The sequence below is a fragment of the Caretta caretta genome, chromosome 6 (genome assembly GCF_965140235.1).
Source record: "Caretta caretta isolate rCarCar2 chromosome 6, rCarCar1.hap1, whole genome shotgun sequence".
Lineage (NCBI taxonomy): Eukaryota > Metazoa > Chordata > Testudines > Cheloniidae > Caretta > Caretta caretta.
The window spans coordinates 2,159,503-2,181,141 of NC_134211.1; the positions used below are offsets into that span (position 1 = coordinate 2,159,503).

Below are 21,639 nucleotides of genomic sequence, written 5' to 3' on the forward strand. Positions count from 1 at the left end.
TTGTCTTTAGAGAGCCTATAAAGAATACTACAATATTAGTGAGCTTTTGTATGGTACCAGTAATCTAACTCGAGTATTACAAGAGTACTTTTCCATGGTATGACAATAACTGGCTACTTTTGCATGGTACGACAATAACTGGACTATTACTCAGTAATACTGGAGTATATTTTGTAGTCCTAGTAGGATTGCTACCATACTTGTCATCTAACTGGAGGATTACTTTAAAATATCAGAGTACTGTACCTTTTCTGCCACTGATTATAATATTGGACTGAAGCATACCAGAGTACATTTTAAAGATCTAAGAGTATTGCAGTACCAGTGAGTCTGCTGAAGTACTACTGTAAAATATTAGTGTTCTTTTTGCTGTTGTATTGAGTATTATTGTACCAGTGAGCTTGCTGCGGTATTACTGTAAAATACTAGAGTATACTTTGTGGCCCTATGAGAAGTACCACAGTCCTGGCGATATTACTGGAGTATTACTGTAGAAGACCAGAATACCTTTTGCAGCTCTATTTAGTATTATTCTACCAGTGAGATTGCTGGGCTAGTACTATCATATACCAGAGTATCTTTCATGGCTGTATTAAGAGTACCAAACTCCTGGTGATCTTATGACTTAAAATACCAACGTACTTTGTAGAGACCGATAAACAGTGAAAATACGAATGATCTTACTGGAATATTCCCAGAGAATACAAGAGTACCTTTTGCACCTCTGTTGACTATTAGTGTCAGTGAGCGTGCTGGAGTATTACCACAGAATACCAGAGCACTTTTTGTAGTCCTTTTAAACTCTTGGTATCTCTATTAAGAGCATTTATGTTATCAATCTGCTTGCTAGGGTATTACTCCAGCATAACAGAGCACCTTTGGTAGTCGTAGTTAGAATACCACAGAATGAGTACTGTAAAATACCACAATACCTTTTGTAATCTCAGTAATACCACAGTACTAATATTCTTCCTGCAGTATTACTGTAAAAATACCAGAGTACCTTTTGCAGCTCCATCGCATATCACCATACCAGTGAGCTTGCAGGAGCCTTACTGGGCTATACCAGAACATCTTCTTTAATAAAATAAAATAATAAATAGTAATTAATACTATCACAGTACTTGTATTCTTACTGGAGTATTGCTTTGAAGTGCCTCAGCACCTTTTCGCAGCTCCGTGTATTAATACTGCACCAGAGGGCCGTGTTATTATTGGCAAGGCTTTGCCTCTGGCACCTCAACCTACACACTGGGGTCACCTGGGGGTGCCAGCAGCAGCAAAGGAGGGAGTCCGGGGAAGGGGGAAGAGCAGGCGAGGAGAACTGAGGGAACAGCTGGTTCACATCTGGCAAGCGGCAACAGGGATGCTTGGGAAGAAGGCGGGACATGTGCCAACATCTGCTGAACCCGTCGGTCAACATTCTAGGCAGACTAACTGGCTGGATATAAATCGTGTTGGGATGCACACCCTTTCCTGGCTGCGTGCATTGCCAGGTGGCCTGGCTGCCTCTCTCTGGGAGCTTTGGGATCCCCTTTGGGTTTAGTGATCAGTGCTGCTAACGAGAGTATGGAGGAGCGGCGAACCAAGGCCAGCGGGCTGAGCTGGGCAAGGAGAATGGGATGTCTGCTTCTGCTCATTGTGCTGATGGGTAAGAAAGTCCATCGGTCTGAGTGATCTGCCTACAGAGAAGGAGTGGGGAGGGGAGAGGCAGGACTCCTGGGTTCTATCTGCCACACTGGGAGGGGAGTAGGGTCTAGTGGCCTGGAGGGGGGACCCAGGACTCCTGGGCTCTATCCCCAGCTCTGGGAGGGGAGTCTCATGGGCTAGCGCTGGGAGGCTGGGAGCTAGGATTCCTGGGTTCTATACCTGGCTCTGGGAAGGAGAGTGGGGTCTAGTGGTTAGAGCAGGGGGGCTGGGAGTGAGGACTCTTGGGTTCCGTTCATAGTTCTGTGAGTAAAGGGTGGGATGTGTCCATTGTAGCTAAAGTATTCCCTGCACTGTGGCAAATCTGCAGCTACCTGTTAAGTGTTGTTGCTGGGGCAATTGGTCTAACTAACATCCTGCCTTGGCTGAAGGTCTAGAGAGTCAGGGTCCTGGTGAGTCTGTTATCCTTGTTCTGACGCTGTGTCAGCATCAATCACTGGTTGCAAAATTGCCATCAATTTGCAGTGTCTGGGTTGTTAAAATGTTGTGGTCAAAAAACTGCAAAACGCCGGGTCAAGTAACTTGTGATGGTAAAACCTGCACTTAAAAAAACCTTGTGATCCCAAAATTGCCACGGTCTGGGTTAAAAACTGCCAAGCTCTGGGCAGAACAAACATTTCTGGAGGGAAAAAACAGAAAAATCGGTGTAAAAAAAAGTTTTAAAATGCAAAAATCTGTGTTGGAAGATATTTTCCCAGAAAAATCTGCCCGGAAATACTAAAATTTGGATAACAGCAATTGGGATTGAAAGGGGAACTGGTCATAAAAATGGTTGTTTTGGGGGAAAAGCAGTAACTTGTCTAAAACACCAACTGAAATCTGGGTCAAACGTTTTGGGGTCAAAGGCATAAACCTTGTGGTTGAAAGAGGACCCGGTCCAAAAATGCACAAATCAAAGACATTTAGTGGGGAAAAGAAGCCAAGATTTGTCCAAAAATACTACGCTCGGAGGCAAACGTTTGAGCTGAAAACGTAGCTGGATCCAAAAATGCCATAATCTGGGCGACAACAAATGGTTTGTGCAAAAATGCAGCATGATTTTGGTTAAAATAATGCCCCCCAAAAGTATCTTTTTCTTATTTTGGCACCAAAATGGGTTCACTCGTAATAAGTGTCCTCAATCTGTATCAATATCAAGCGTGCTCTAGGGTGGCTCGTTTCACATTTAGTTATTTCTCTGGCCTGTTTCATCTTTTGGTGGCAACCTTTACACTGAGTTTCAAGTCCAGTCTCGTTTATGCAGCTCCTCCCTGTTTAGAATCACCTGCAGATTTAAGTCAAAAGCTGGTGAAATGCAAACGCCGTGCAGCTGTTTCACCCCAGCGAGCCATCCTTGTGGGCCTGTTGCCCAGCTGCCCTGCCCCCGGGGGGGCTGTCTTTCTCTCAATTTCTGCATACCACTCCCCCTATATTTTAAGCCTCTCTCCTAATCAAATGAAGCAACTGGCACAAATATGCCTCAGTCCAATATTTTAGTCCCATCACATGGGGCACTGCACAGACACACAGGAAGAGATAGTCCCTGCCACAAGCGGAAGGCAGCCGAAAGAGAAGCATGCTCCCCATTTTATAGATAGGGAAACTGAGCCCCAGAGCAAAGCATGGACTTACCCACAGGGAATCTTTAGCAAACCTGGGAATAGAACCCAGGAGTCCTGGTCCTAACCCCTCCCCCGGGCTCTAAGCCACTAGACCCCACTCCACTCCCAGAGCCGGGGAGAGAACCCAGGAGTCCTGCCTCTCTCCCGTCCTGAAGTGCTCCAGAATTATGTGACGGGACAAATTTCTCCCGTCGGTCTCTCCTCCATGCCCCTCAGCTGGTGCCCAACCTACCCACACACTCGGAGCCAGGTGAAGAGCTCTGTCTGCCGGGACCCCAGCAAGGCCGGGCAGAGAAGATAAGGTGGGCACCATCTTCGCAAGCGCCCGGCCCCCGGCCCCGGGTGCAACCAGCCAGCAGAACTCCACGCCTCAGGGGGAGTTCTGCAGCTGGTCTGTTTAATTGGCTAATGAGGTACCGCTGTAATTCTTAACGAGCCACTGCCCGGGCAAGCCTGGCAAAGGGCAATGCCACTAATGCGGGTCGTGTGGATGGAGTAATTGGGTCTCAGGGCGCTGGCAGGGTGGGAAGGAGGAGACATGATACCATGCTAGATGGGATCCTGGGTCTGACCTGCAGTGGCAGAGATGGGGATGGGATACCAGGGTAGATGGGCTTCTGGGTCTGACCTGTGGTGACAGGGATGGGGGCAGGATACCAGAGTAGATGGGCCTATGGGTCTGATCTGGGGTGACAGAGATGGGGGTGAGATACCAGGATAATGGGGCTATGGGTCCGATCTGGGGTGGCAGGGATGGGGACGGGATTCGAGGATAGATGGGGCTATGGGTCCTATCTGGGGTGACAGGGATGGGGACAGGATACCAGGATAGATGGGACTAGGGTCCTATGTGGGGTGACAGGGTTGGGGGTGGGCTACCAGGGTAGGTGGGCCGCTGGGTCTGACCTGAGATGGCAGGAAGGATTAAGGACACCGGGGTGTGGCTAGCCCAGAGACTCTGGGCCGGGCCTGTCGCCAGATCTGTTACAACACAAAGGCAGAGCCGCATTCCACGGTGCTGGAGCTCCCTGCCTCGATCTTTCACTTCCTTCTCCCTAATCCCGGGTAATTGCCACCCCGTAATTAAACACGGGAACATGAAGCCAGCTGTGATGCGCCCGTTCTGATCCCATCACGGCCTTGGAATGTGGATCTGCCTCTGGGAGCAGCCGGGGAACAGCCCTAGGTCTGAGACCCTCAATCCCAGAACCGTCACAGGGGGCTGAATCTGAGGCAGGGAGCTGCATGGAGTCTGACCAACATAGTGGGGCTGTCTGAAGTCTGCAGAGAGCCTGAGCCGATTGCTCCGAGAAGCCCAGATCAGAGCTGGGTGGGAAACGGTTTCCTGCCCCTCAAATATGTTCCGGAGTTTTTACTCAGCTGAAATCGGGCTCAAACGTCAAACCCCTGACGATATTAGGGAACAGAAAAAAATATTTTTCCCATACTGGGTCAATTGAGAAGTTTCTTTTCGATTTCCACCTTTTTCTCAACTTTTTTTCTCCCCCTCTTCTTCCCCCCGGGCTCATTTCCTTCAATTTCAGAATCAAAATCTCTTTGAGGCAAGAATTTTTCTGTTCAAAAATGTCCAAATCAAACTTTTTGGCTGGCTCAAAAGACTTCCCCCCCCCCCACCACCAACAACAACTTGTTCTCAGCTGGGGAAATTTGGCCAGTCCGCCCCTGTTTCACGAAGAGTTCCCGTTTCGACAAATGGGCATATGTTGATGGGAAAACACCCAAACGTCTCCAGCTAACTATTCAAAAGTCAGATGGCAAATAAAAAGAACCCCACAGTTTATTAGTTTTAAAAATCTCTTGATTTTTATGAGCTCGTCCTTGCCTGGGGACCTGGCTCGTGATTTTGAATACTTAAGGCCGGCAATGTTTTATTGAGTTGGCTATCTGCGAAAGGTGGAAGTTAGGAGAGAATGAACATCTGGTGCTGAGATGCAGCCACTTCTGGGGTGGAACTGGGTAGCATAGCTAGTCTCTCTGCCACCCCCTGGTGGTGGGCGGGAGAAAAGACCCGAGTGGAATCACGATTGAGGCTGCTGCATAGAGGCAGACCCTGTGGCTCTCCCTCTGACCCTGTCTCTTTGCATTTCAGGTGCTCAACAGAGCGAGGCAAACGGAGGTGAGTCTTGAGCCGCGCTCAGCAATGCCCACGCCCGGTACCAGCCCCCCAGCAGTAAGGTTGCCAGGTGTCCAGTTTTTGACTGGAACGCCGGGTCAAAAAGGGACCCTGGTGGAAGAGGCCAGCAGGTTCGGCTCCTAGGCTGGAGGACCATGGGGCTCTGCACGCTGCCCCTGCCCCAAGCACCAGCTACCCACTCCCATTGGCAGGGAACCATGACCAATGGGATCTGGGGGGCGGTGCCTGCAGATGAGAGCAGCACGGGGAGCCTCCTGGCCCTCCTGCCTAGGAGCTGGACCTGTTGGCCACTTCTGGGGTGCAGCGCGGAGCCAGGACAGGCAGGGAGCCTGCCTTAGCCCCGCTGCGCCACTGACCGGGAGCCGCCCGAGGTAAGCCCCTGCCTCAACCTCACGCGCCAACCCCCTGCCCCAGCCCTGAGCCCCCCCCCAGACCCAGAGACCCCTCCTGCACCCCAAACCCCTCATCCCCAGAGCCTGCTCCCCCAGCCCAGAGCCCTCACCCCCTCGCACACCCTAACCCCTTGCCTCAACCTGCAGCTCCCTCCCTCGCTCCAAATCCCTAGGCTTCACCCCCGAGCCTGGATCCCCTCCTGTACCCCAAACCCCTCATCCCCAGCCCCACCCCAGAGCTCACTCTCCCAGCCAGAGCCCTCACCCCCGCCTGCCCCCCAACTCCCTGCCCCAGCCGGGAACCCCCCTCACACCCTAAACCCCTCATTTCTGGCCACACCCCAGAGCCCGCAGCCCCAGTTAGAGCCCTCCCTCCCACCCACACCCCAACCCCCTGCTCTAGCCCAGTCAAAGTGAGTGAGGGTCGGGAAGAGCGAGCCACGGAGGGAGGGGGAATGTAGTGAGCAGGGGCGGGGCCTCCGGTTAGGGGCGGGGCAGGGGTGGGGCCTCTGGGAAGGGGCGGGGCGAGGGTGTTCCGTTTTGTGCGATTAGAAAGTTGGCAGCCCTACCCAGCAGACCCCGGGGCGAGCCGATCTCGGCCAGGATCCTGCCTTATGTCTCCTTTCTCTGCAGTCTGCGGGAAGCCGCAAATGAACCTGAACCGGATCGTGAAGGGGCAGGACACGGTGGAGGGAGAGTTCCCCTGGCAGGCCAGCATCCAGTGGAAAGGAGTCCACATGTGCGGGGCGTCCCTCATCAATGACGAATGGGTGGTGACGGCTGCTCATTGCTTCTACCAGTGAGTACAGGGGTTCTCGAGCCCCAGCCGTGCCGGGGCCCCTCACTCCCGACCCCCAGCCCCCTGCCAGCCCAGCCCTGGGCCCCCCAGCCCTGCCGGGGCCCCTCACCCCTGACCCCCAGCCCCCTGCTAGCCCAGCCCTGCCCCCCCAGCCCTGCCGGGGCCCCTCACCCCCGACCCCCATCCCCCTGATAGCCCAGCCCTGCCCCCCCAGCCCTGCCGGTGCCCCTCACTCCCGACCCGCAGCCCCCTGCTAGCCCAGCCCTGGGCCCCCTAGCTCTGCCAGGGCCCCTCACTCCCGACCCCCAGCACCCTGCTAGCCCATCCCTGCCCTTGCAGCTCTGCTGGTGCCCCTCACTCCTGACCTGCCACTAATGCGTTTCTCACAGGGTCCTGAACCTGACCCAGTACCGGGTGGTGCTGGGGGCCCACCAGCTGTTGAACCCAGGCCCCAACTCATGCGCCTGCCCAGTCCGGCGCATCATCACCAACCCTAGGTACGCCGGGCAGACCACGAGCGGAGACATCGCCCTGGTCCAGCTGGCCAGGCGGGTGAATTTCACTAACTACATCCTGCCCATCTGCCTCCCGGATGCCTCCGTCCGCTTCCCCCCAGGCAAAGTCTGCTGGGTGACCGGCTGGGGCCACCTGCGCTCTTGGGGTAGGTCAGGATGGGACACCCAGGGCGGGGATGGGTCCTTGGGGTAGGTCTAGGGGAATGCGGGGCCAGAAAGATGGGAGGGAGGGAGGTATGCCAGGGGTCAGGCGATCTGGAGGACTAGTGATGAAAGAAAGAAAGAAAGAAAGAAAGAAAGAAAGAAAGAAAGAAAGAAAGAAAGAAAGAAAGAAAGAAAGAATTAGGAAAATGAAATAAAAAGAGCGAGTCTGACCCCTAGTGTTAAAGGAGGGGACAAAGAGTGAATGGAAGCATTAACAAAAAGAGAAGGAAGGAAGAGGGGTGGAGCTCACACAGAGAAGGACAGAGTGTAAAAATGAACGAAGGAGCCCTCGAGTGAAAGACAGGGGGCATGGCAGAGAAAGCGAGAATGAGACAATGAACGAAAGAGTGAAAAAGCCTTGGACTTAAGGGGAGGGCAACGAGAGACCAAAAGAATGAGAAAAGGCCAGGAAAAAGGAAGACCGAACCCTGCGGTTGCAGGAGGGATAGAGAGAGAAGGGAAGAACAAGGAAATGAAGGAAAGAAAGAAATTAACTGTAAAGTAGGAAGGAAGAGAAAGAAAGAAAGAAAGAAAGAAAGAAAGAAAGAAAGAAAGAAAGAAAGAAAGAAAGAAAGAAAGAAAGAAAGAAAGAAAGAAAGAAAACTCCTGTGTTCGAGGGGGGTTAGAAAGATCAAATGAGAATATGAATGGAAGAACGCGTGGAAGAGCCTTGGATTTCATGGGCGGGCCGCGGGAGAAGGAACTCCGGAGCAGACAAAGGCAGAACGGCGGGGTGCTCTGGGGAGGGCAGTCCAGCTCTGCCCCCCGGGAACCGGGCTGAGCCCAGCACCTCACCCCCAGCTCTTGCTGCCCCCTTGCAGTGGACCTGCCCTCCCCGCAGACCCTCCAGAAGGTGCGAGTCCCCATCATCGACTCCGAGACATGCAGGAATCTGTACCTCACCAACATGCAGAACACGCTGCCCCACAGGAATATCCAGGCTGACATGATCTGCGCCGGTTACGCCGAGGGCAGGAAGGATGCCTGCAATGTGAGCCCCCTGGCCAGAGAACCCAGGAGTCCTGGCTCCCAGCCCCTCCTCCCCAGCCCTGCAACTCCCTAGACTCCACTCCCCTCCCACAGCCGGGGAGAGAACCCAGGAGTCCTGGTTCCCAGCCCTCCCTGATATGACCCACTAGCCCCCACTCCCCTCCCAGAGCCGGGGAGGGAACCCAGGAGTCCTGGTTCCCAGCCCTCCCTGCTCCGACTCACTAGCCCCCACTCCCCTCCCAGAGCTGGGGAGAGAACCCAGGAGTCCTGGTTCCCAGCCCTCCCTGATCCGACCCACAGCCCCCACTCCCCCCCCCTCCCCGAGCTAGGGAGAGAACCCAGGAGTCCTGGCTGTCAGCCCAGGGAGCAGGCTGGGGTGGGGGGGCAGGGGGAATAGGCCCAGAGTCCCATCCCAGAACAGGTCACAGCTACTCGACAAGGCCTGGGTTCTGTGCAAGCAATCTCTTTGCAGCATCACAGGGCCACTGTTATCCACCTGCCAAGCCCCACCCCAGAGGTGGCTGCATTTCAGAGCTGCCATTTGCACAGAGCCTCCTGACTGAGATTGGGGCCCTTTGTGCCAGGCATTGCACAGACCCCGACTGAGATTAAGGAAGTCTGTGGCATAGCTCAGAATAGACCCCCCCCCAAACCCCTGGTTCCCCGCCTAGGGCACTAACCCTGCTCTCTCTCTGCTCTGCAGGGTGACTCTGGCGGCCCTATGGCGTGCATTCTGGGTGATGTCTGGGTGCTGGCCGGAGTCGTCAGCTGGGGCGAGGGCTGCGCCATCAAAAACCGCCCCGGGGTCTACAGTCGCCTCACCTCCTACCAAAGCTGGATCCGGGAATACATCCCCAATCTGGAGTTTGTCAAGGAGCCCAAAGGCCGGGAATCCCGTGCTGTGGCAGACCCCAAGGGGCAAAAGCACCCTGATGCTGGCTGGCCCAGCCAGGCTGCCTCTGTCGTTGCCAGCACCCTGCTGCTCTTGACCTGCCTGCTGTATCTGATTTAAAACCAAGGGGGGTGGACAGAGAAAAAGAGAGAATTCCCCCACTCCTCTATCAAGCTAGAAGGAAAAGGAAGAAGGAATCTATATCTCTGGTCCAGTCTCCCCAGTGTTGGCTACCTAAAGGCCCTGGGTTTTAGCATTCCCTTTGGGAAAATATTTTAAAAGTTTAAAAACTAAGGAAATTCCCAGACAAAAAACTTTGTGAAACACTGTAAACGTGTGTATATTTCTCTGCAACTACAGCAAGGGTGCCGTAGGCACGAGGGGGTCAACCAGTTGTTCTAGGTCTCTATCTTCATGTATATATTTAGGACTAGGGAGTTTAAGATGGAACAAAACAACCTTTGCTGATCATTTCAAGAGGTCATAAATGCACAGGGCCCGATAATCAGCGTCTGTTTTTGCAGGGTGGTTGAGATAACTTGGGAGGAGTCGCAGAGGTTTGGGCTGAGGGTGAAGCTAATCAAAAATGTTTTGAATGTTTCTAATTTGACGACAACATGTCAACATTTCTGATTTTGACCAGGGAACGATTGGGAGGTATTAAGGCCCGGGGAAGACCTCATCTCAGTTCTGGGTGTGCTTGGTTCTGTGCACTCGCGTTAAAGACAGTGGGATTCAGAGTTGGACAGGGGCAGAAAAGGTCTTTGGGGACAGTCAGGGGATCGGGAAGCCGATCTTATGGGAAGAGACTCAGAGAGATTGTCTTTTTTCGCCTAGAAAAACAAAGACTGAGAGGGGACCTGAGTTTGGAAACGCTGAAAATTTGAAAGTTGCAAATGTTGAAAATTGCAAATTTAGATGAGGGAAGTGATAGGAAAAATACCGACATAAATAAATAAAAATGTTTTCAATTCTCCTCTTCCACCACCACCGTCTTTCAACCAGCAATCTGAGTTACAACCCATAAGAATAAGAATTTTCTTTGCTGTTATGGCCAATTTGAAGTGGAAGTCTCTTTCCCTAGGTCGAATGACCCCCTATATAAATTTGAGGGGATATTTGCAGGTTTATATTTACGATGGATTAATTGATGGCATTTCTCGCATGAATTAGATCTAAAAATCATAAACCACAGATATTTAAGTACTGAGATAATCTGTGTAGCTTTGTGGTGTTTCCACTAACGACTGAAAACTGTGAATGAGCTTCCACTCAGATATTTTGATATACGGGAGTCGTCTGGTAGCTGGACACGACATTGATGGATAAATAGAGGTGTGTCGATAAACATGCCAGCATTACGGGTATTTGTGGAAACGGTAGGAGTTTCCCGGTATTTCAAACATTTAACTTTATTGTTACTTTAACTATTTCAGGCCTTGCAGATGTTTTGTAAGTGAATTGGTTACGGCTTTAACAAAGTTTTTTTGTCTGGGAATTTCCTTCGGTTTTGTGATCTACAAAGACTTGATGCCGTTGGTTATTCTTCTGATGGAGCGAATATTTCGCTATCAGAGATGCGGTAGGTTGTTTCAGTCACACGGAAGACAATGCAGCATTCTGATATTTTGCCCCTGGAGCGTATGATTTCTTTGGTCCAGAGATGTTTAGCAGATGGAGGTTGCAAACTCTGACGGCTCTGCCAGTGGGGAAACGTGACCTTCTCAACTACTGTTCATAAACTCCTTCGACCTAGCTGGTTGGACAAGGCGTGGTGACCCTGCAGGCAGAATTTCTGGGACCCTTGGGCCAGAGAGATTAGTCTCAGGGAGTTTGCATTCTTAAATGAAGTTTATAAACTCCACATCCTTGGATTGACGTTCTCAGAAGGTTCCAAACGTGGCAAAAGATAATGGGGACAAATGAATCTTCCCTCGCTGAGTGCCGATCCAGACCCTTCTCACCACTTGTTTAACAAAGGCCCAGATCCTCCAGGGAGCTGAATTTCAATGGGATCTAGGCACCTTGATACCTTTTCAAGATCTGGGCCTAGGAGTCTGAGCCGAACGCCAGAGAAGCCAATGGCTCGTCACCATTGATTGGGCCTCCAACTCCACTAAGGGGTGGACAAAGGAACTGTCTCAGTTTGCAGCAAGGGTTGGATATCAGGAAAAACTTTCCAGATCTAAGGCTAGTTCAGTGCTGGAACGGGCTCCCTGGGGAAGTGGGGGAGGCCCCATCACTGGAGGTTTTTAAGAACAGATTGGGCAAACACCTGCCGGGGAGGGTCTAGGTTGACTTGGTCCTGCCTCAGCGTGGTGGGACCGAACGAGATGACCTCTTGCGACCCCGTCCCGCCCACCACTCCCGTGATTGGCACCTCCAAGTGAATTGTTCATAGAGAGGAACCGAGTTGTTTCTCCACCCTCGGAGCCCACCTCCGAGCCACCAGCCGCGGCTCGCAAGCCTCTTATGTTGTTAAACGTGTCCAACAGGCATTCTGGATACGCTCAGGCCTGGATTCTTCTCTCTAAGCCAATAAACTCCTTTCATCCCAAATGCGGCCTCTCTGAGCTAATAAGCGAGGGAAATGAAGTGCAGCTGGGAGGCGTCTGTTCCAGATGTTCGGGAGAAAGCGGTGAGGGGCAGGGGACGCCTGCTTTGGTTTCTGGGGGCTGCCCTTAACATTGGTCCAGTTTCCACAGTAGCCACAACACAGAGCAAGCAGACATGGGGCGTGCAACGCAGCCTAGATGGGGAGTCTCCGTTGGGGAGCAGATGGGCCCAGGACAATCCTGCCCTGGGTGTGGAAGGGGGGTGGGGGAGGTGGGCCCTGGTGGGGCATATTTATGGCAGCTGGGGGACAAGCTGAAGGCCTCATTCTAGGGCTGGCCCAATATTCCCTTCCTGGAGAAGGGACTTCAGGATCCCCTGGGTCCTGGCCAGTTCCCTGCTGCTGATCCGGGTCGGGGATGCAAAGAGTACTAGAAGGGAACACGTGCAGCTGTTCACATCTGGATGTGAGCCACAGACATTCCCCCCCCCCCTTCCCCCTTCCGCTTTCCCTGCAAGGCCCGGAGGTGTTGGAGGGGAGGCAAGGGGCGGGGGTGGGTTGGTTCAGACAGGACCCCGCTGGGTTACTTCCAGCCCTTGGTGAGCTTGTCCTTAAGCCAGACGCTGCCCACTCTCATGGTTGAGCTGAAGGCTATATTAAAACCAGAGCGGCAGTTTAACCCTATAGGGGCTATGCTTTCGTATCCTCCCTTGACGAATAGAATCCGGGAGTCCTGGCTCCCAGCCCCCCTCCCACAATGCACTAAACCCCACTTCCCTCCCAGAGCTGGGAGAGAACCCAGGAGTCCTGGCTCCCAGCCCCCCTCATGCTCTAACCCACTAGACCCCACTCCCCTCCCAGAGCTGGGAGAGAACCCAGGAGTCCTGGCTACTAGGCCCCTGCTGTAACCCACTAGACCCCACTCCCCTCCCAGAACTGGGGAGAGAACCCAGGAGTCCCAGCTCCCAGCCCCGCCCCCGCTGCTCTAACCCACTAGACCCCACTCCCCTCCCAGAGCTGGGAGAGAACCCAGGAGTCCTGGCTCCCAGCTGACCCCTGCAGTCCCCAAAAGGCGCCTCTGTCTCCGCCCCCGCTGGCCCAGGCCCCGGCCCGTTCACACGTGAGCTTGTGAACGGTGAACACTATGTTCGTGCCAAGCCGCCCGGAGGGCGTGGGTGTCCTTAGCTCAGGCCACGGCTGCGATTCCCCCCCCCCTTTCATTTCCTGCCAGATGTTGTGTTTACACACAGCCCCTGTGCCGCGATTTATAGCCTGTCAGCTGATCCCCTGCCTTTGGGGGTGTCTGGGGGGCGGGGAGCCGAGCGGAAAACACGGGAAGACGGGAGCCGAGCGAGCTGTGATCCAGGTCAGCTCCGGCCAGACAAGTCAGGGGCTGCGGGCTGGGACAGACGACAGGAAGCACCCAGCACCATGGAGGTAACTTGCACCCGGGATGCTGGGGGGGGGCCGGGCTGGAAAGTAGGGGGCCGAGGGAGCTAACTGAGAACAGAGCCAGGCCGCGCCGTGTGTGGGATCGCACAAGCGCTCTGCCTCGGCAGATGGGTCTGTCTCGGCTCTGGCTGGTAGCAACTGCTCGAAACGCTCCTTGTCCAGCCAACCATCCCCTCCAGGGCTAGCTCGTGATCTCCAGACCCACCCACCCCGCTTCTCGCCCTTTCCGTCTCGCCACCCCCACGCGGACCCCTGTCTGTCCGCCGAGCTATCCCATAGCCCCCTTCTCTTTACCTATCCCATAACCCCCTCCAGTCTACCTATCCCATGACCCCCTTCTCTTTATCTATCCCATAACCCCCTCCCATCTACCTATCCCATAACCCCCTTCTCTTTATTTATCCCATAACCCCCTCCTGTCTACCTATCCCATAACCCCCTCCCGTCTACCTATCCCATAACCCTCTTCTCTTTATCTATCCCAAAACCCCCTCCCGTCTACCTATCCCATAACCCCTTCCCATTTACCTATCCCATAACCCCCTTCTCTTTACCTATCCCATAACCCCTTCCCATTTACCTATCCCATAACCCCCTCCCATCTACCTATCCCATAACCCCCTCCCGTCTACCTATCCCATAACCCCTTCCATCTACCTATCCCATAACCCTCTTCTCTTTATCTATCCCATAACCCCCTCCCATCTACCTATCCCATAACCCCCTTCTCTCTACCCCCTTCTGTCTACCTATTCCATAACCCCCTCTTGTCTACCTATCCTATAACCCCCTTCTCTTTATCTATCCCATAACCCCCTTCTCTCTACCTATCCCATAACCCCCTCCCATCTGCCTATCCCATAACCCCTTCCATCTACCTATCCCATAACCCCCTACTCTTTATCTGTCTAGCCCCATAACCCCCTTCTCTCTACCTATCCCATAACTCCCTTCCATCTACCTATCCCATAACCCCCTTCTTTCTACCTATCTAGCCCCATAATCCCCTTCTCTCTACCTATCACATAACCCCCTTTTTTATCTATCTACCTAGCTACACCCATAATCTCCTTCTATCTATCCCATAACCCCCTCCATCTATCTATCTATTTTTTGGTCATTCAGGTTTTGTAATTTCCACATAGGAGTGTTGCTCTTTTAACACTTCTGAAAGCCTGTTCCACACCTCGTCCCTCTCTGATTTTGGAAGGCACTTCAGATTCTTAAACCTTGGGGCAAGTGCTGTAGCGATCTTTAGAAATCTCACATTGGTACCTTCTTTGCGTTTTCTGTCAAATCTGAAGTGAAAGTGTTCTTAAAACAAACCACGTGTGCTGGGTCATCATCCGAGACTGCTTTAACATGAAATATGGCAGAATACTTCATGGGTAAAATAGAGCAGGAGACCAACAACTCTCCCGCAAGGAGTTCAGTCACAAATTTAATTAATGCATTATTTTTTTAACGAGCATCATCAGCATGGAAGCATGTCCTCTGGAATGGTGGCCAAAGCATGAAGGGACATACGAACGTTTAGTGTATCTGGCACGTAAATACCTTGCAATGCTGGCTACAACAGTGCCATGCGAATGCCTGATCTCACTTTCAGGTGACATTGCAAATAATAAGCCGGCAGCATTATCTCCCATCAATGGAAACTAACTTGTTTGTCTGAGCGATTGGCTGACCAAGAAGTAGGACTGAGTGGACTTGTAGGCTGTGAAGTTTTCCATTGCTTTGTTTTTGAGTGCAGTTATATAACAAACAAAATCTACATTTGTAAATTGCACTTTCACGATAAAGAGATCGCACTTCAGTACTCGTATGAGGTGAACGGAAAAATACTGTTTCTTTTGTTTATCATTTTTACAGTGCAAATATTCGTAATCAAAAATAATAATATAAAGTGAGCCCTGTACACTTTGTATTCTTTATTGTAACTGAAATCAATATATTTGAAAATGTAGAAAAACATCCAAAAATATGCAATAAAGCTCAATGGGTATTCTATTGTTTAACAGTGTGATTAATCCCAACTGATATTTTTAATTCATTTAACACATTTAACATTTAACTCATTTTTTTGAGTTGATCACTTGAGTTAACTGCCATTAATCGACAGCCCTAGTTATTTGACCTTTATATTTGGCCCTGGTGCGACCACTGCATCCGGTTCTGGTGCCCACAATCCAAGAAGGATGGGTCAGAGAAGAGCCATGGGATTGACGAATGGTTTAGAAACCATCCTTAATAGTGAGAGACTCCAGGAGCTCAATCTATGTAGCTTAGCAAAGAGAAGGTCCACGGGTGACTTGATCCCGGTCCATAAATACCGACATCGGGAACAGGTATTTATTAATGGGCTCTTCAATCTAGCAGAGAAAGATCTACCACAATCCAATGGCTGGAAGTTGAAGCTCGACAAATTCCGACGGGAAATAAAGCATCAATTTTTCGCAGGGAGGGGAATGAACCATTGGGAAGTGAACATTTGGAAACTGTGAATTTAAGTGAGGCCATTCTGTGAAAGTCAGAGTCCAGCCACCTCAAGGGGCGAACAGGACCCCCCAGAATAAGCAACAGAGTCAGCTGCTTGTATACCACATCAATGGATGCCCAGTGGGTCTTTTATGGGAGCGCGTCACGTTCGGAACCGAAGGGTCGTGCGGAGCTCTGTAGCCGGGTGATGGCAATGCGCGGATGCAGGGGTATATGTGACGAAGCTTCGTGCAGTGAGTGACCCAAGTGGACTGAGACCTGGGGGCAGGTTTCACTCCTTCTGGAGGGGATGAACCAGAGAAGAAAGGTCCCAGGGTCTTACTGGTCTGGGTGAGCCCCCAAACATCACCAATTCCCAGGCCAAAAGCTTTGTGGGACTATACATTAAATCTCTATGGGGAGGAGGGGAATCTGGGGCTCTGAACCCCGTGATCTCAGAGCAGGGAGAGGGTCTGACTCTGGGGTCCCCCATTTTTACTCTAGATGAAGGTCCCTTCCTCACTCGGTGTCTCTCTCTCTCCGGCTGCTACAGGCGTCCTCGCTGGTCCATTTCCCACTGCTTCTCTTCCTCCTGGCGTGGGCGCCCATGACCGATGGCCAAGCCATCAACGCTCAAGGTAAGTCCCACCCCAAGCCCGTTCCCCGCTGTGCGTATCCTGCCCTGTCACCTGCTAGTCGCTGGGTGGGGCATAGAGGGCCAGGAGGTGGCTGCTGCCCCCTAGAAGAGCAATGTGGGGCTGCTAGAGGCAGAGGTGGAGAATTCGACCCCAGCGCAGGACACATCGGGGAACAGGGGCAGGGTCTGGCTAATGCTCTCTCCGCTGGGCAGCTCAGCAGAAGTTGTGTGCGGACGAATCCTTTCCCCTGGACTGTGAGGATGTCTACGACCAGGGATCAGAGACGGACGGCGTCTATCTGATCTACCCGGCTGGCCCCAACATCCCCGTGCCGGTCTACTGCGACATGACCACGGACGACGGGAAGTGGACGGTGCGTAGCATCGTTAAGAGCCAGGGGTGTGCCCCCTGCCCCGCTCTAACCACCAGACCCCTCTCCCCTCCCAGAGCCGGGGATAGAACCCAGGAGTCCCGGGTGGGTCCCCTGCCCCACTCCCCACTGGAGAGCTCTGTCCCTGATTGGCTCAGCCCCTAGATCCATTATCCATAGAGGTTTCAGGCCATAAGGGACGTGCTGCCGGCCCTAAGCCAAAGCCCCTGCCCCGGGGGTCTGACCCCGCTCTCTCTCCATCATGCCGCCAGGTCTTCCAGAAGCGCTTCAACGGCTCGGTCAGCTTCTTCCGGGGCTGGAACGACTATCGGTTCGGGTTCGGCAGGGCCGACAGCGAATACTGGCTGGGTAGGTGATGGGACAGGGGCCCCGGCCCCACAGCCACCTGGGCCAACCTCCCGCCACCCGCTCATCCTACCAGTCCTAGCCTCTGCCACGCCGCCCCTCCATCCATCCATCTCTCTGTGCCTGTCCACCCCCACCTCATCTAACCTACCATCCACCCCCACACGCCCCCACCCATCCACCCACCCCCACATATCTCTTCATCCATCCATCCACCCTCCCTCACCTACACACCCCTCCAGCCAGCCAGCCCCACACACCCATCCATCCATCCACCCCCACACACCCCTCTATCCATCCATCCACCCATCCCCACACGCCCCTCTATCCATCCATCCATCTATCCACCCCCAAAACCCCTCCTTTCATCCATCTACCCCCATCTCATCTAACCTACCATCCACCCCCACACGCCCCCACCCATCCACCCACCCCCACATATCTCTTCATCCATCCATCCACCCTCCCTCACCTACACACCCCTCCAGCCAGCCAGCCCCACACACCCATCCATCCATCCACCCCCATACCTCTTTACCCATCCATCCATCCACCCCCACACACCCCTCTATCCATCCATCCACCCATCCCCACACGCCCCTCTATCCATCCATCCATCTATCCACCCCCAAAACCCCTCCTTTCATCCATCCACCCCCATCTCATCTAACCTACCATCCACCCCCACACGCCCCCACCCATCCACCCACCCCCACATATCTCTTCATCCATCCATCCACCCTCCCTCACCTACACACCCCTCCAGCCAGCCAGCCCCACACACCCATCCATCCATCCACCCCCATACCTCTTTACCCATCCATCCATCCACCCCCACACACCCCTCTATCCATCCATCCATCTATCCCCACACACCCCTCTATCCATCCATCCATCTATCCACCCCCAAAACCCCTCCTTTCATCCATCCACCCCCATCTCATCTAACCTACCATCCACCCCCACACGCCCCCACCCATCCACCCACCCCCACATATCTCTTCATCCATCCATCCACCCTCCCTCACCTACACACCCCTCCAGCCAGCCAGCCCCACACACCCATCCATCCATCCACCCCCATACCTCTTTACCCATCCATCCATCCACCCCCACACACCCCTCTATCCATCCATCCACCCATCCCCACACGCCCCTCTATCCATCCATCCACCCATCCCCACACGCCCCTCTATCCATCCATCCATCTATCCACCCCCAAAACCCCTCCTTTCATCCATCCACCCCCACCTCATCTAACCTACCATCCACCCCCACACGCCCCCACCCATCCACCCACCCCCACATATCTCTTCATCCATCCATCCACCCTCCCTCACCTACACACCCCTCCAGCCAGCCAGCCCCACACACCCATCCATCCATCCACCCCCATACCTCTTTACCCATCCATCCATCCACCCCCACACACCCCTCTATCCATCCATCCACCCATCCCCACACGCCCCTCTATCCATCCATCCACCCATCCCCACACGCCCCTCTATCCATCCATCCATCTAACCACCCCCAAAACCCCTCCTTTCATCCATCCACCCCCACCTCATCTAACCTACCATCCACCCCCACACGCCCCCACCCATCCACCCACCCCCACATATCTCTTCATCCATCCATCCACCCTCCCTCACCTACACACCCCTCCAGCCAGCCAGCCCCACACACCCATCCATCCATCCACCCCCATACCTATTTACCCATCCATCCATCCACCCCCACACACCCCTCTATCCATCCATCCACCCATCCCCACACGCCCCTCTATCCATCCATCTATCCACCCCCAAAACCCCTCCTTTCATCCATCCACCCCCACCCATCCACTCACCCCCACATATCTTTTCATCCATCCATCCACCCTCACGTACACACCCCTCTATCCATCCATCCATGCATCCATCCACCCCCACATATCTCTTTATCCATCCATCCATCCACGCCCACCTGCTCCCCTCTATCCATCCATCCACCCCCAGCTACACACCCCTCCATCCACCCATCCACCCCCCACACAGCCAGCCAGCCATCCCTACACACTCCTTCATCCATCCATCCATCCCCAAATACCCCTCCATCTATTCACCCCCATTCCCATTCTCTTCCTTCTCTTCTGTCCCCGGCTTCCCTGTTCCAGCCCCAAAAGCCACCCAGGCCAGATGCTCTGGTGGACAGCAGCCCCCCAATACACATACACCCCCCTTCCCCCACCCTCCAGGTTAACTCTTTCCCTGCTGGATCCTCACACGTGCTCCCCGCCCTGCCCTGCCCCGCAGGCCTGCAGAACATCTACCTCCTGACCCTGAAGCGGAAGTACGAGCTGCGGGTGGACCTGGAGGACTTTGAGAACAACACGGCCTGGGCCAAGTACATGGATTTCTCCCTGTCGCCCCATGCTATCAGCGCCGAGGAGGACGGCTACACCCTGCACGTGGGGAGCTTCACCGATGGCGGGGCAGGTGAGAGAACCCAGCTGTCCAGGCATGTGGCCCACCGAACCCCATGCCCCTCCTGCAGGCAATGACTGAACCCAGGGTTCCTGATCCCCACCTCCCTCATTTAAACCACTAGCCCCCATTCCCCTCCCAGAGCCAGGGACAGAACCCAGGAGTCCTGGCTCCCAGCCCCCACACGCTCTAACCCCTAGACCCCACTCCTCTCCCAGAGCTGGGGACAGAACCCAGGAGTCCTGGCTCCCAGCCCCCACACGCTCTAACCCCTAGACCCCACTCCTCTCCCAGAGCTGGGGACAGAACCCAGGAGTTCCTGCACTGATGAGGGAGTCAATGTTAGTCTCCTCTGAATCAACCTCCACCTGCCTTGCCCCAGAGGTGGCTGCATCTCAGCCCCGAGTGAGCCATCTCTGGAAAGCGTCATGTGCAGCTGTTCCCCAGCTGCCCTACCCCAGAGGTGGCTGCCTCTTAGTGCTGGGGCTTGTCATCCCGACACTCAGAGCCCTGACGCGGCCCCCCGCCCCCGCCCTGCCCCAGCCCACCCCCATCCCCGCTGCCCTGTGAGCGCAATCCCACAGCCAACCGAGGCCGGGGGGCATCCCCGGGGCCCTCCTTAATGACCCTCTCGCCAGCCAAAAACCACCCAGGGCAGGGTGGTCCCCGGCCGGCCGCTCCCCCAGCCGAGATGGAGACGCCCCGTCTAACCCGTCCCCTCTCCCCCATCCAGGCGACTCCTTGTCCTACCACACCGGGCAGAAGTTCTCCACCTTCGACCGCGACCAAGACCTGTACGTGCAAAACTGTGCGGCCCTCTCCTCCGGTGCCTGGTGGTTCAAAAGCTGCCACTTCTCCAACCTCAACGGCTTCTACCTGGGGGGGGCCCACCTCTCCTACGCCAACGGCCTCAACTGGGCCCAGTGGAAAGGCTTCTACTACTCGCTCCGCAAGAGCGAGATGAAGATCCGGCGCATCTGAGCCGCCTCCCCCCCCTCCCCCCGGCCCTCTCGCCAGGAGCGGGGCCCAGGGAGCCCGGTGGAGTTCGGGGGAAGGGATTGGGGGTGGGGGGTGGGCGAAACGGGGTCGGGGGGGGGAGCAGGATAGAGCCCGGAGGAGCAGGGTGCTGTGGGGAAACGGGCTTTTATTATATCGGACTGGGGACGTGAGTTCGAATCCTGGCTTGGGTGAACCGGTGCCGCAAGACCGGTCCGGTCTCAGGGGTCGGAGGAGGGGCAGCAGGGGGCTGCGGGGCGGGAGTGGGGGGCACCGGCGGCGAGAAGGGGGAAGTCCAGGGCGGGGCTGGCAGGGGGCTGCAGGGCGGGAGTGGGGGGCACCGGCGGCGAGAAGGGGGAAGCCCAGGGCGGGGCTGGCAGGGGGCTGCGGGGCGGGAGTGGGAGGCACCGGCTGCGGGAAGGGGGAAGCCCAGGGCGGGACTGGCAGGGGGCTACGGGGCAGGAGTGGGGGGCACCCACCCAAGAGGCTGGCTGCTGCCCCCTTGTGCCCCACTCTCTGTCTCCTAATAAAACTCCGTTCCTTGAGGCTCCTCTCTGGCTCTTTGCAGGATGCGGGTGAGGGGAGGATGCCCGGGGTGACCCTAACCCCGATCCCTGCCAGAACACGGGGGGTCCCCCCGTCCTTATTCCACCCCCGATACTCTCCCCTCCCCCAACAGGTCTTGGCGTGACACCTTGTCTCAGTTCAGGCCTGCACTGGGGGGTGGGGGATCCTGGGGGCACTGACGCTCCAGATGCCTGGGTCCCATCCTGTCGCTCCCTGATGGGGCTGAGGGCACTGCCTTCCCGGACGCCTGGGTCCCATCCCCTTATTCCCAGAGGGGGCAGGGGGCACTCCCATCCCGGACGCCTGGGTCCCATCCCCTCGGCAGGGGGCACTCCCATCCCGGACGCCTGGGTCCCATCCCCTCGCTCCCTGAGGGGGCAGGGGGCACTCCCATCCCGGACGCCTGGGTCCCATCCCCTCGCTCCCTGAGGGGGCAGGGGGCACTCCCATCCCGGACGCCTGGGTCCCATCCCCTCGCTCCCTGCCCCCACTGGAACC

General features: G+C 54.9%; 2 protein-coding genes across 2 annotated transcripts; both read left to right on the plus strand.

The window, feature by feature from the left end:
* The first annotated feature begins 1,551 nt into the window (after positions 1-1,551).
* LOC125639106 (serine protease 27-like) lies at positions 1,552-11,951 on the plus strand. Its single transcript, XM_048855634.2, has 6 exons — positions 1,552-1,651; positions 5,419-5,445; positions 6,489-6,654; positions 7,044-7,315; positions 8,195-8,364; positions 9,067-11,951. Exons 1-6 carry the CDS (start codon positions 1,570-1,572, stop codon positions 9,373-9,375), a joined length of 1,026 nt encoding a protein of 341 aa, XP_048711591.2. The 5' UTR covers positions 1,552-1,569; the 3' UTR covers positions 9,376-11,951.
* A 1,031-nt stretch (positions 11,952-12,982) lies between these two features.
* On the plus strand, positions 12,983-21,120 carry MFAP4 (microfibril associated protein 4). The gene is made up of 6 exons (XM_048855637.2): positions 12,983-13,246; positions 16,293-16,377; positions 16,590-16,750; positions 17,020-17,116; positions 19,408-19,590; positions 20,312-21,120. Exons 1-6 carry the CDS (start codon positions 13,241-13,243, stop codon positions 20,557-20,559), a joined length of 780 nt encoding a protein of 259 aa, XP_048711594.1. The 5' UTR covers positions 12,983-13,240; the 3' UTR covers positions 20,560-21,120.
* Positions 21,121-21,639: the final 519 nt, after the last annotated feature.

Coding starts and splice junctions, on each gene's coding strand:
- LOC125639106 (XM_048855634.2), top strand. CDS start 1,570: ATGGAGGAGCGGCGAACCAAGGCCAGCGGGCTGAGCTGGGCAAGGAGA. Junction 6,655..7,043: donor GCTGCTCATTGCTTCTACCA/GTGAGTACAGGG, acceptor CGTTTCTCACAG/GGTCCTGAACCTGACCCAGT. Junction 8,365..9,066: donor GCAGGAAGGATGCCTGCAAT/GTGAGCCCCCTG, acceptor TCTGCTCTGCAG/GGTGACTCTGGCGGCCCTAT.
- MFAP4 (XM_048855637.2), top strand. Junction 16,378..16,589: donor CCAAGCCATCAACGCTCAAG/GTAAGTCCCACC, acceptor TCCGCTGGGCAG/CTCAGCAGAAGTTGTGTGCG. Junction 19,591..20,311: donor CTTCACCGATGGCGGGGCAG/GTGAGAGAACCC, acceptor TCCCCCATCCAG/GCGACTCCTTGTCCTACCAC.